Source organism: Emys orbicularis, chromosome 19 (genome assembly GCF_028017835.1).
Source record: "Emys orbicularis isolate rEmyOrb1 chromosome 19, rEmyOrb1.hap1, whole genome shotgun sequence".
NCBI classification, from domain to species: domain Eukaryota; kingdom Metazoa; phylum Chordata; order Testudines; family Emydidae; genus Emys; species Emys orbicularis.
This window is the reverse complement of record NC_088701.1, coordinates 13,351,200-13,363,210: the sequence shown is the minus strand read 5'-3', so window position 1 is coordinate 13,363,210 and position 12,011 is coordinate 13,351,200. Positions and strand designations below refer to the sequence as shown.

Here is a 12,011-nt window from a genome sequence, read left to right as displayed (position 1 = left end):
CCAGGTACTACAGGCCCCTGTTCCATCTGCCTTCCTGCCCCACCCCTCTAGCTGGGGCTATTGTAGACGTCTCACTGCCCAGCCAGCAAACGCCCGGAGCTGCTGGGCCAGGGCTTTGCCTGTGTCTTTTTAAAGGACTTGTTCTCTGGAATCCCAATGTGTCAGACGCCCAGGGATGATTGAGGAGCGGAGGCTTCAGGGTGATCCACAGGGCTGTGGGAGGAGTTTGGGGGAGAATGGGGGGCCAACTTGGTCACTTGGGGAATTGTGGACTCCAGCAGTGCCTCCAGGGCGTGTCACAGCTGCTTACCTGCCCACTGGAGCCAGGATGGATGACCGCTACAAAATACCTGTCTGGGGTGATGTCAGAGCCCCAGGGCCTACCCTTAGAACAGAGCATGGGCTGGGTCGCCCCTCGTCCCCCCAGACAGACACACCCACTCGCAGGCCAGAATCTCCTCCCCGTCTGCAGTGGGGTCCCTGCAGTGGCAAACCCTCCTGACCTGCAGCCCCAATATCATCTACCCAGAGCCCAACCCCCTTTCCCAGGACTCCCCTCCAATTTGATTGGGTCAGGGCCCACTCTCTTTCCCACGGGGAACCCAGGAGCTCCCTGCAGATGTCATGGGGCTGGCGGTTACAGAGTGTGTTTGTTCAGTGTCACCTTGCACATGGGTCCTTGCAGCGTGACAGGAGGTTCCACTGGTCACAGGGTGGGGAGTGTACACTCTTTTGCATGGATAAACACTTGCTAAACAGTAAAGGAGCCAGGTACATGCTCCACAATAAGGCCAGGTGAAGCCACGTCTCCCAGACGTGCAGGATAATAAACGGAACTGAGACAAGGGCTTCCCAAGGCCTCGCCACCCCCTCTCCCCCCCGCCCCGCCCGCTCCATCCTGTGTCTCTCCCTAGGCCGCGGAGCCAGACATGTCACTGCTCCCAAGTGCCCCTGAGCGACATGCGTGGAAGGACGGGCAGGGGCCGGGGCAGGTGTGTTCACCCTCCGCCCTGTGGGGTGGAATGACCATAACAGAGCAGCGTGTTACTCTGATCCATGTCCCGTGGCTGGAGGGGGGGCTCCAGAGCAGGCCCCTTTGCACACCTGGCTGTTAACAGGACTCGGCTCCCAAGCGCAGGGTGGCCTGGAGCAAACTCCACAGCCCCACTCCCACCTTGCAGCACAGGGACGGTTTTTTTTTGGAAGGGGGCACGTTTGAACACTGCACTCTGGGCCTGGTCTAGTCACACATGCAATGACTGTGGCAGTCTCAGCTTACAACTGTTAACTCTGCTGAGCTGCCATGGGCTGTGGTGCAGCAGGATTCAGCAAGTGCCATGGGAGCCAGCAGGCTCTAGGGGCATTGGCAGAGCTGGGGGCAGGGGGCAGGACTGGAATAGCAGGAGCTGGGGGGCTGGGCACCCTAGAGGGGCTGGAAAGGGAATGAAGAATAGGTTGTGATAGATTAGCATTGGCAGAGCTGTGTGTGGGAGCCCAGGGCTCAGATAGCAGGGAGTGCAGGTTGGGATTGAGGGGCACCGGTAGAGCAGTGACTGGGGAGCCCAGGGCTGAGATAGCAGGGGGCTGCAGGTTGGGATTGAGGGGCACTGGTAGAGAGTGACTGGGGTCAGAACTGAGGGGTATCAATGGAGTGCTGGTGGGGACGTATGCATGAAGCCTGTCTCTATCCAGCCCGCTCTGTATCTAACAGTAAATATTAAGTTCCCCCTGATTCCCAGGGCCACAGGGACTCTGCGGTGGGTTTGTTTGGGAGCTGTCCAATGCTGAACTTCCCAAGGGTTCATGGGTCAGGAAAAGCCAGAGGCTTTGTCTAGATGAGGAAAGACCAGAGCTCCAGGTGAGCCTGCTCCAATCAGCTACCTCGGCCTGACCTCAGGTGACCTCTATCAGAGCTATGCAATCCCAGGTCTGTGCTTAACCAATGGATGTGAGCTAGGACACCTGGGTTCTTTTCCTGGCTCCAGGGCGAGTTAGGGAGGAGATAAATACGTATTTAGCATATGTGTAGTAGTACAGGCAGGGAGCTGGGAATCAGGACTCCTGGGTTCTATCTGCAGCTCTGGGAGGGGAGTGGGCTCCAGTGGATTAGAGCAGGTGCGGGGGGGGGGGGGGGGAAATCAGGACTCTTGGGTTCTAGTTCCAGCTCCGCTACTTGTAGGGTGACCAGGGCCAAGTTACCCCCTGCCTCAGTTTCCCCTGCTGTCTAAGGGGTTAATGACACTTCCCCAGGGGGTTGCCAGGCTAAATTCACTGCTGGTGGTCAAGTGTTTTGAGATGCGTGGATGGGGGAGGGGAAAGGGTGTGTGAGTGGGGCGCTGGGCTCCACACCTGGTGCTTCCCGGGCTTCAGATCCAAGAAACCCTTCCACTAAAATGACAGCCTGTCCTGCAGTGCATGCTGGGGGCTGCATGCTCAGGGGGCTGACAGGTGCACTCGCTATAGGGGCTGGGGGATGGACAGGTATACCTGCTATAAGGGCTGGGTGCTCGGGGGAGGGCTGGCAGGTATACCTGTTATAAGGGCTGGGCACTTGGTCCCCGGAGCAGTTTTTCCTTTGGCTCAGCTGAGGTGGATGGTCTGACGTCCCCTGGATTATTCACCTGTTGAGCTAGGGGCCCTGGTTGTCGGGGCTTCAGTCCTGGCCACCCCACATCCCAGGTGCCCAGGTGTCCTGGGCACCCTGGGCCTCAGCCCAGTCCTGGAGCCCTCCCTCTACATTGGGCTGGCCTGTCTTGCTTGGGGCTGTCTGGCCTGGTGGGAGACACCGATGTCCCTGGTCCCTGCGGGGAGCTGGCTGCTGCATGCTGACCCGGACACGCATGGATTCAGGAGAGGGCAGCTCACAACATGTCTCCAAAGTTCAGAGAGCTGGGTATGGGGCGCTCCCACCCCTCCGGCCCCTGCGCTAGACTCAGTGGCACCTGCAGAATCCCACTCACCCCAGAGGGAGCCTCGGCCCTGCCCTTAGAAAGGAAGCTGTGGCTGATGAACCACATTTGCTCCTGGTGCTTCAAGCCATAGGACCACTGGGGTCTAGCCCAGCTCTAGGAGGGGCGTGGTACCTGGAGCCAGGGGTTAGAGCAGTGGGACTGGGAGTCAGGACTCCTGGGTGCTACCCCCAGGTCTGGGAGAGGCGTGGCACCTGGAGAAGGGGGTTAGGACAGTGGGACTGGAAGTCAGGACATCTAGTGGTTGGAGTGGGACTCAGGACATTGGTTCTAGTTCAGGCTCTGGGAGTGAATGTGTCTGGTGATTAAAACGGGGGGCTGCGTGGGTCCATCTTTGCTGCTGACTTGCTGTGTGGCTTTGGGAGAGTCACCCCATGGCCCGTGCTGAGTCCCCTCCTCTGTAAAATGGGGCTAGTGATGTTGCCCCACCTTGCAGAGTGAGGGCTTGTTTGGGGGCTGAGTCTGATCTGCAGGGAGGTGGGAGGGCAAAGATGCCGGAGAGGAAGAGCAAAGAGAGACAAAGCCCCCACCCCACTCAGAGCCAATGGCCTGTTCTTAGAGCACCCAAGCATCAACCCCGGGCCACATCCTGCTCTTGCCCACACCATGGAAAATCACCCAAGTAAAACCTTCCTGAGGGCCTGACCCAGAGAGCACTAGCACTGTGTCTGAGGCCAATGGGAGGCAGCAGGGCTCGGCACCTCTCAGGATCAGGCGCTAGGTGAGACAGAATCAGGCCCAGAATCAGCAGCTCCCCATCATGAGCGTACCTGGGACTGACCTCATCAAACTGGCTTCCTGGGGGGGGGCTCTTTCAGCTGTGAGGACCTTTAACCTGGTCACTGCTTAGAGGTCATACAAGATTGCAACCTGCCCCAATGGCCACGAGTTGCTAACCTCTCCTGCCCTGCACTGTAAATACACCCGAGCTCACCTCCACCGTGGGTATTCTCTGTACGTGTTTGTACTTCGGGCATCATTTTCTACCATGCCGTTACTCTTTGTTTCTCGAAACTGGTTATTATTCGAACAGCTCCACATTCCGATGCTGAACCCAAACTGTGCGCATGTAAAAATGAAACTAAGGAACTAATCAAAAGAACTACGTGAAGGACAAATAAAAAACAAAAGAGAATTAAAATGGTTTCTGTTGTTGTTTTGTCCCCTGGCTTTGGAAATAATTTTTAAAAGGCCCCCAAAAGGAAAGAGACCAAATGAGAGAAAAAGACTTCACAGGGCAAGACAGGAGAGAGAAAAAGTGATTTTTTTTTTTTTAAAGAAAAAGCTCATGTCTAATTTTAACCCTTGCTCGGGAAAGGGAGTGGGGTGTAATTGTTAGAGCAGGGTTTTTTGCTAACAGCATTTTTTTGTAAGTATATCAGAAGCAGGAAGCCTGCCCCCCAAAAAATCAGTAAGGCCATTGGATGATCAAGGTGCTGAAGGAGCACACAAAGAAGACAAGGCTGCTGCAGAGACGCTAAATGAATTCTTTGCATCGGTCATCACTGCAGATATGAGGGAGATTCCGACACCTGAGCCATTCTTTTTTAGGTGACAAATCTGAGGAACTGTTCCAGATTGAGATGTCAGTAGAGAAGGTTTTGGAACAAATAGATAAATTAAGCAGTAACAAGTCACCTGGACCAGCTGATATTCACCCAAGAGTTCTGAAGGAACTCAAATGTGAAATGACAGAACTGCACCAGATGACTGGAGGGTAGCTAGTGTAATGCTGATTGTTTTAAAAGAACAGGATTATCAGACACACATGTTGGGGAAGAGTCAACATGGCTTTTATAAAGGGGAATCATCCCGCACCCATCTATGAGAATTCTCTGAGGGGAAGTATGTGGACAAAGGTGATCCAGTCAAAACAGTGTACTTAGACTTTCAGAAAGCCTTTGATAAGGTCCCACACCAAAGGCTCTTAAATAACGTAAACTGTCATGGGAAAAGAGGTAAAGGCCTCGCATGGATCAGTAATTGGTTAAAAGATAGGAAACAAAGAATAGGAAAAAATGGTCATTATCACAATGGAGAGAGTTAAATAGCAGGGTCCCCAAGGAGCTGTACCGGGACCTGTGCTGTTCAACATAAATGACCTGGAAAAGGACGGGGGGGGGGGAAATGAGGTTGCAAAATTTTCAGACAATACAAAATTACTCGACAGTTCAGGCCAAAGCTGGCTGTGAAGAGTTACAAAGGGAGCTCACAGAACTGGGTGACTGGCAACAAAAGTGCAGCTGCCATTCAATATTGATAAATACAAAGTACTGTACATTGGAAAACATAATCCCAACCATACATAGAAAATGATGGGGTCTAAATTAGCTGTTATCACTCAAGAAAGAGATCTTGGAGTCACTGTGGCTAGTTGTGGATGAAAACATCCACCCAATGTGCAGCGGCAGTCAAAAAAGGGAACAGACTATTAGGAACCACTAGGACAGGGATAGATAATAAAACAGCAACTATTATAATGCCACTCTATTAATCCATGGATACTCGCATACTGTGTGCAGTTGTCGTTGCCCCAGCTAAAAAAGATATATTAGAATTGGAAAAAGTACAGCAAGGAGCAACAAAAAATATTAGGGATATGGAACTTATACTTTTGTATAAGAAGAGATTAAAAAGACTGGGACTGTTCAGCTTAGAAAAGAGCCGACTAAGGGTGGATATGATTGAGGTCTATAAAATCATGACTGGTGTGGAGAAAGTGAATAGGAAAGTGTCATTTACCTCTTCACATAACACAAGACCCAAGGGTCAGCCAATGAAATTAACAGGCAGCAGGGTTAAAACTAATATAAAGAAGTCCTTCTTCACACAACACACAGTCAACCTGTGGAACTCATTGCCAGGGGAATGTTGTGAAGGTCAAACGTACAACTGGGTTAAAAAAATAGTTAGCTAAGTTCATGGTGGGTAGGTGCATCAATGGCTATTAGCCCAAATAGACAGGAACGCAGCCTTGTGCTCTGGGTGTCCCTAAACCTCTGACTGCCAGAAGTTGGGACTGGACGACAGGGGATGGCTCACTCTAAATTGCCCTGTTCCTTTCATTCCCTCTGAAGCACTTGGCATTGGCCACTGCTGGAAGACAGGCTACTGGGCTACAGTGAGACCATTGGCCGGACCCAGTATGGCTGTTCTTAGGTGCTGGGAGTCAGGCCTCCTTGGCTCTATGCCCAGCCTAGGGAGGGGAATGGGGTCTTGTGGTGAGGGCAGGGGGGTGCTGTGGGTCAAGATACACATCTTTACTACTGATAGCATAGGGCATTAATCACAGGGCGTCGCTTTTGATCGACTGCCCATTTCCTAGTGCCTGGGCCAGGCCTCCCCTCTCCAGCCAGCAGGTGCCCCTGTTGCTCCTCTCCTAATCCCTTGGCAGCAGCGCTGGCTCGGCCTGGGACCAAGCTCAGAGCTGGCTGCACCAAAGGCCTCCTGGCTGCGATGGAGACACAGGACGGGGCCTGCCATCCATTGAACCTCCCAGGATATTAATGCCCTTGAGCTGTGAGGGCAGGGCTGAGAGCAGGGGCCCTGAGAGCTGGAGGCATTTCTGTGCTTGATCAGAGCTGAGGAGGGGGCAGCAGGAGAGCCCCAGAACAGCAGCGACAAACTCCCTTGCCCCAGTGCCAGCAGGGGATGGAAGCTCCCCTCCAGTGAGAACAGTGGAGGCCCCCCACCCCAGTGAGAACAATGGCGGCTCCCAGACCAGTGAGAACAATGGAGGCTCTCCCTCCACACTGAGAATAGAGGTCCCCCCAGCCCAGTGAGAACAATGGAGGCTCTTTCCCCAGTGAGAACAATGGCGGCTCCCCCCCCAGTGAGAACAATGGAGGCTCCTCCCCTAGTGAGAACAATGGCGGCTCCCCCCCCCCCCCCCGTGAGAACAATGGAGGCTCTCCCTCCACACTGAGAACAATGGAGGCCCCCCCACCCCAGTGAGAACAATGGCAGCTCCCCCACCCCAGTGAGAACAATGGCGGCTCTCCCTCCACACTGAGAACAATGGAGGCTCTCCCGCCTGTTATTCTCTATGGAGCCTGCTGGGGGCTGAGCACTTTTGAAATTCGGAGCCATGGCCCAGCTCTGCCCTTGCCCAGGGCTGCCACCCACCATCACCCCCAGCCCAGGGGTCTGGCTCCAGCAGCCCAGGGGATGGAATCTGACCGGACTTTATAGGGACATGAAAGTCCTAAGCCAACAAACTCCCTGCAGTGTCCCTTCTTAACCAATGAGCTACCCTTGCTGTCTCTTCTCAGCCAATGGGTTACCGTCACTGTCCCTTCTTAACCAATGAGCTACCCTTTCTGTCTCTTCTCAGCCAGTGCCTTACCTGGACTGTCCCTCCCATCCAATGAGCTCCCTGCACTGTCCCTCTCAGTCAATGGACTATGCAGTTCCTCCTGCACTGCTCCATGCCTCATCCCCTAAAGTGCCTGGTGCTTCTCCATCACTCACTGTCTGAGCTCGTCTCAGGCTGGCCGGCCCCAATATCCCCCAGCCAGGGAGCTGGGGTGTGTGCAGGGGTGGCAGGCGTGAGACGCTGCTCTGAGCTGGGGGCTCCAGGCCTCCCAGCCAGAGCCGCTGCACCGGATGGGGCCCCGGTCGGCCATCAGATCCTCCTGCATCCCACCCCCAATAGGAATCTATCTGCTGAGGATCTGGAGAGTCACTAAGACTGAGCACTTGCCCCTGTGTTTGCAAACAGCCCCTGAGGCCAGGGAAGGGGCAGTTGCCAGGATCACAGTGGCTTGGAGTGGTTCTTGCAGCTCTGATCCTGACTTTGCTTCCCTGGGTTTTATTTTCTTCACTTTCCTTCCCACAAATTAAAGGCAGGAATTTCAAAACTGATCAAAGGAAACGCTTTACTACCCAGCGTGTGCTCGGCCTGTGGAACTCCCTGCAACAGGATGTCACTGAGATCAAGAGACAGTGGTCCCTGCTGGCCTTGGAATCTGTGAATCTAGAGGGATTGGACATTTATGTGGATTCAAGAACAGCCAGACTGACTATGAATAAATAATGAGACCAAACCTTTGGGAAGGGTTATTCAACCTCCTGCTTCAGGAACTAAGCTGATCACTGACCATTAAAGAGCAGGATGAGACCTTCACGGCGGGGGGGGGGGGGGCAGATTATCATCTGTCTGCTACAGCGGGGGTTCTTACCCCTTCCTTTGCAGTCTCTAGTGCTGGAAGACTGGGCTGATCCCGTCTGGCAGAGCCTATTGTTCCCTCCCGCACTCCGTCCCCAGCACAGAGGTGCAATGAGCAGCAGGCGCTAACATGAGATCAGTTTATTGATTGACACGACCGGCTTGGTGCTCCAGATGGCCAAAGATGTGGTGACGACGGGGGCTTGTAGAGGGCTGAGTGCAGGCGATGACAGACACACCGGGCAGGACTCAGCCTCCTGCACCGCTGGACAGGGGCAAGGGCAGCCAGGCTCGGGGCACGCTGCATGCTCACATCCCAGGCTTGCCCTGGGGTCAGCAGAGCCTGGTCCCAGCTTGGCCCACCTGTCCTGGGACCTGGCTGAGGATGGCAGGAGTCTTGTAGGGTTAAAGACCCTGGTCAGACCCAGGGTGAGGGGGAAGCACTGGGGTTCTGCTGCAGGGGGTTCCTGTGTGGCTGGGGAGAAAGGGGTGTTCCCCTAGGTGCTGTGCTCCTTGGGACTTGTCCACACTAGCACAAAGGTGTGTTTAAACCATGATTGACAACATGTTTCAAACCCCCAGTGTGGACAGGGCAGGTCGTAGTTTCACCAAGTGTCAGCTGGGTGAGGGGGTGGCCTGGCACAAGACCCAGCCATTCCTACACTCCTGCTCTGGTCTCATGCAGGGTGTGAGGTGCTGGGGTGGGCTGGGTTGTGCGAGGGGATCTCACCCTCTCTGGACTCTGCCTGGAATTACATGTCCACGCCCGGCACTGTCAATCCCGCCCAGGATCATTGTGTTTACTGTGAAATGCCCCACTTGTGCCAGGCTGCCTCAACCACCACGAGCCAGGACGGGCTGGTGGGGCTAGATTTCAGCCTACCCCTTCCCACTCCAGGGCGTCATCTCTGCGGCAGTAAAAAAAAATCACAAACACCCAAACAGCCATTGTAATCTTAGAAAACAATCATTAACCCCCACACACACAACCCAGTGATCTTCCTTCTTCCTTCCTCCCCGCCGCGTCGCCCTGCCTCTGTCCTCGAAACACCACTCACACCTGGACCAGAGCGCCACCTACAGGAGGGTATTAACACAACAAACATTGGGGTTGGGACCCACACTATGAACCCACAAAAGCAAGGCAATGAAAAGCCAAGCTGCCTCCCAGTTCATCCTGCTGCTCCTCCCCCTACAGGCACATGTGCTCCCATTGCCACGGCTACTGAACACCACAGACCATGCCCTGTAACCTTAACTCTGCCCGTTTCCTCAGTGTGCACACGCCTGTTCCCCAGACAATGGTCCCCCAGCACTAGGGATTGGGGAGGGTTGGGACAGCCACTGGCTGTGCTGGTAGGGTGATTCAGTGCAGAGCTGAGAGCAGAAGGGGTGAGGGCAGGGTGGCATTACTAGGAGCAGAGTTAAGGCTGCCATGGGTGGTAGGGAGGTGTCCAGCCTAAGTCAAATAATGCCTCCCCTTAGAGCCCAGAGGGTGAGCCCCAAGACCCAGCCTGAGCTGAGGTTCAGACTCCAGGGCTCATCTGCTCCTTGGCCTGGCTGCTGGGGCTGCCCAGGAGGGGGCCAGTAGCGATAACTGTGGTGGTGGCATGTGTGGAGTGGGCACCTGTCCCCATTTTATCTCATAGGTGCCATATGGAGCCGGAGTTCGGGAGCAGCTGAGATGAGCCAAAAAAGAACCTTGTGGATTTAAAAAGTGGCTCTAGGGGCACTCTCGTAGGGCAGTGCAGCGGCACCCCCGGTGACCACATGCATTATGAATGGGCCACTCGGGATGCTCTCTTCTGTTTCCGAACGGTCAGTCTAAAGCTCCTGTGTCCAGGGCCCAACATCGGCATCAGCCAACGGGAGAGCTGTGAGCCAAGCCCAGAGGGGTCAGTCAAGCCCCACACCCGTTACCACGTCCCTGGGCAAGCAAACTCACAGCCCACGGGATTCCCATGCTCATGAAGCTGTTCCTCATGCTCAGTCCCTTTCCGAATATCAGCCCTTGTCTCCTCACTACCCCGTGTTCCACCCTGAGCAATTCCGCTCCTGGCACCTGGCTGGTCACACCCTCCAGATCCTTGTGTGTTTCCTCTCCCCACCCAGTGACCGCAGAGCCAAGCCAGACCTAGCAGCTTTTAACTTCTCTCCCCTCTGTCTGTGCTGCCAGCCCCAGTATCTGTGTCCTCTTGGGATTCTCATCAGTTTGTTGATCAATCTATCACCAAACACACCCTCTCTCTCCCTGCTCTGTCATATGGCAGCAACATGCACTATTCTAGCTGAGGTCTGCTCAGGTCAGCCTGTTCAGGTTAGATTTAGTTGGGATTGGTCCTGCTTTGAGCAGGGGATTGGACTAGATGACCTCCTGAGGTCTCGTCCAACCCTAATCGTCTATGATTCCATGATTCCTGCCCCAGCCTCCCATGGGTTCCTACCTAGTCACTTGCAGGAGCCTGCTTGCCTGAGGAGTCCTTTGGTAGTATATGCACGCGCTGCTTCTCTGAGGACAGTCCTGGCCTTCCATTGTCTTCGCTTTTTGCACAAGCTCCTGTCGATTCTTCCCCTGCACAAAACAGGCCCAAGGAGCATGAGCACGGGATTCAACATGGCCTGCTCCAAGGTGCAACCCCGCCCCCCATAGGACGTTCCCAACACGGCCTGCCCCAGGGATCTCCACGCTGCAGGACGTGCCCGATGCAGCCTTCCCCAGGGATCTCCACGCTGCAGGATGTGCCCAACGTGGCCTGCCCCAGGGATCTTTGCCCTGCAGGATGTTGCCGACGGAGCCTGCCCCAGGGATCTCCATGCTGCAGGACGTTCCAGACTCAGCCTGCCTTAGAGTGCCACCTCCTTCCCGTGCAGACAGAGGCTGCCACGGAGACGTGACTGAGTGGAGGTCACTGGGATATGACTTTATGTGGGCTGGACACTGTTCTCATGAGTACCAAGGGATTTGGGCTGCCCTGCACAAAGCTCTTTGAGCCAGATTGCCCCCCTGGTAGGCACTGATGCCAAGACATAGGGCCAGGGGCTTGTGCCTCCTCTATCCAGCATAGCCCCTAACATACGCTATGGGAGCCCTTCAGTGCTGCCCTAAGTGGCTCCCTCGTTCCAGGGACCTGACAGGGCTTTTCAGAATCGAAGGGAGGGGGCAGGTACCCAGTCAGAGCCACTGCAGCCCAGTCCCCCAGCCCAGTGTTCTAAGTCCCCCCTCTAGTGGCTGATTCATTTAAGAGGATAAAAATCTACTACCACCTCCAACTAGGGGCCATTATCCTGTTAGCTGAAATGGGGCTTTTAGTGCTTTAGAATCCCAGGTCCAATCCTCAATGGTGACCGAAGGGGGGCCAGGAATGCCAGGACCAAATTCAGGTGGGATGATTTAGGGAAGCTGTCTATGTATAGCTGATATGCAGTGGTGTTGTAGCCGTGTTGGTCCCAGGATATTAGAGAGACAAGGTGGGGGAGGTAATATCTTTTGTTGGACCAATTTCTGTTGGTGAGAGAGACAAGCTTTCCAGCCATACAGAGCTCTTCTTCAGGGCTGGGAAACTTACTCAGGGGGTCACAGCTTAAATACAAGGTGGAACAGATTCTTTAGCACAAGTAGTTAACACATATTTCAAGGGACCATTCAAGGTGAAGTGGCCTGTTAACACCCCTCCGGTCATAGCTGGGAAGGCAGCTGGGGGGGATGGTTAGTAGTGGAGTACAGATTGTTGTAATAAGCCATAAATCCAGTGTCTCTTGTCAGTCCGTGATTTTTAGTGTCTAGCAAAGTTAGGAATTTAAACTCCCACTCGTCTTTAAACTCATCTTTTGAAGGGGTTGTGCACGTTTCTTTTGAGGATGAGGACTGAGAGGTA

The 12,011-nt window shown here is 54.4% G+C and overlaps 1 protein-coding gene across 1 annotated transcript in view; it reads right to left on the bottom strand.

Annotated features, from left to right (window-relative positions):
- Positions 1-10,580: 10,580 nt before the first annotated feature.
- The window catches only part of PPP1R1A (protein phosphatase 1 regulatory inhibitor subunit 1A), a 61,205-nt gene continuing 59,774 nt past the window's right edge, over positions 10,581-12,011 (bottom strand). Inside the window, exon 6 of the mRNA XM_065419299.1 lies at positions 10,581-10,708. Coding sequence (XP_065275371.1) covers positions 10,581-10,708 — 128 coding nt within the window. The remainder of the gene's footprint in view (positions 10,709-12,011) is intronic.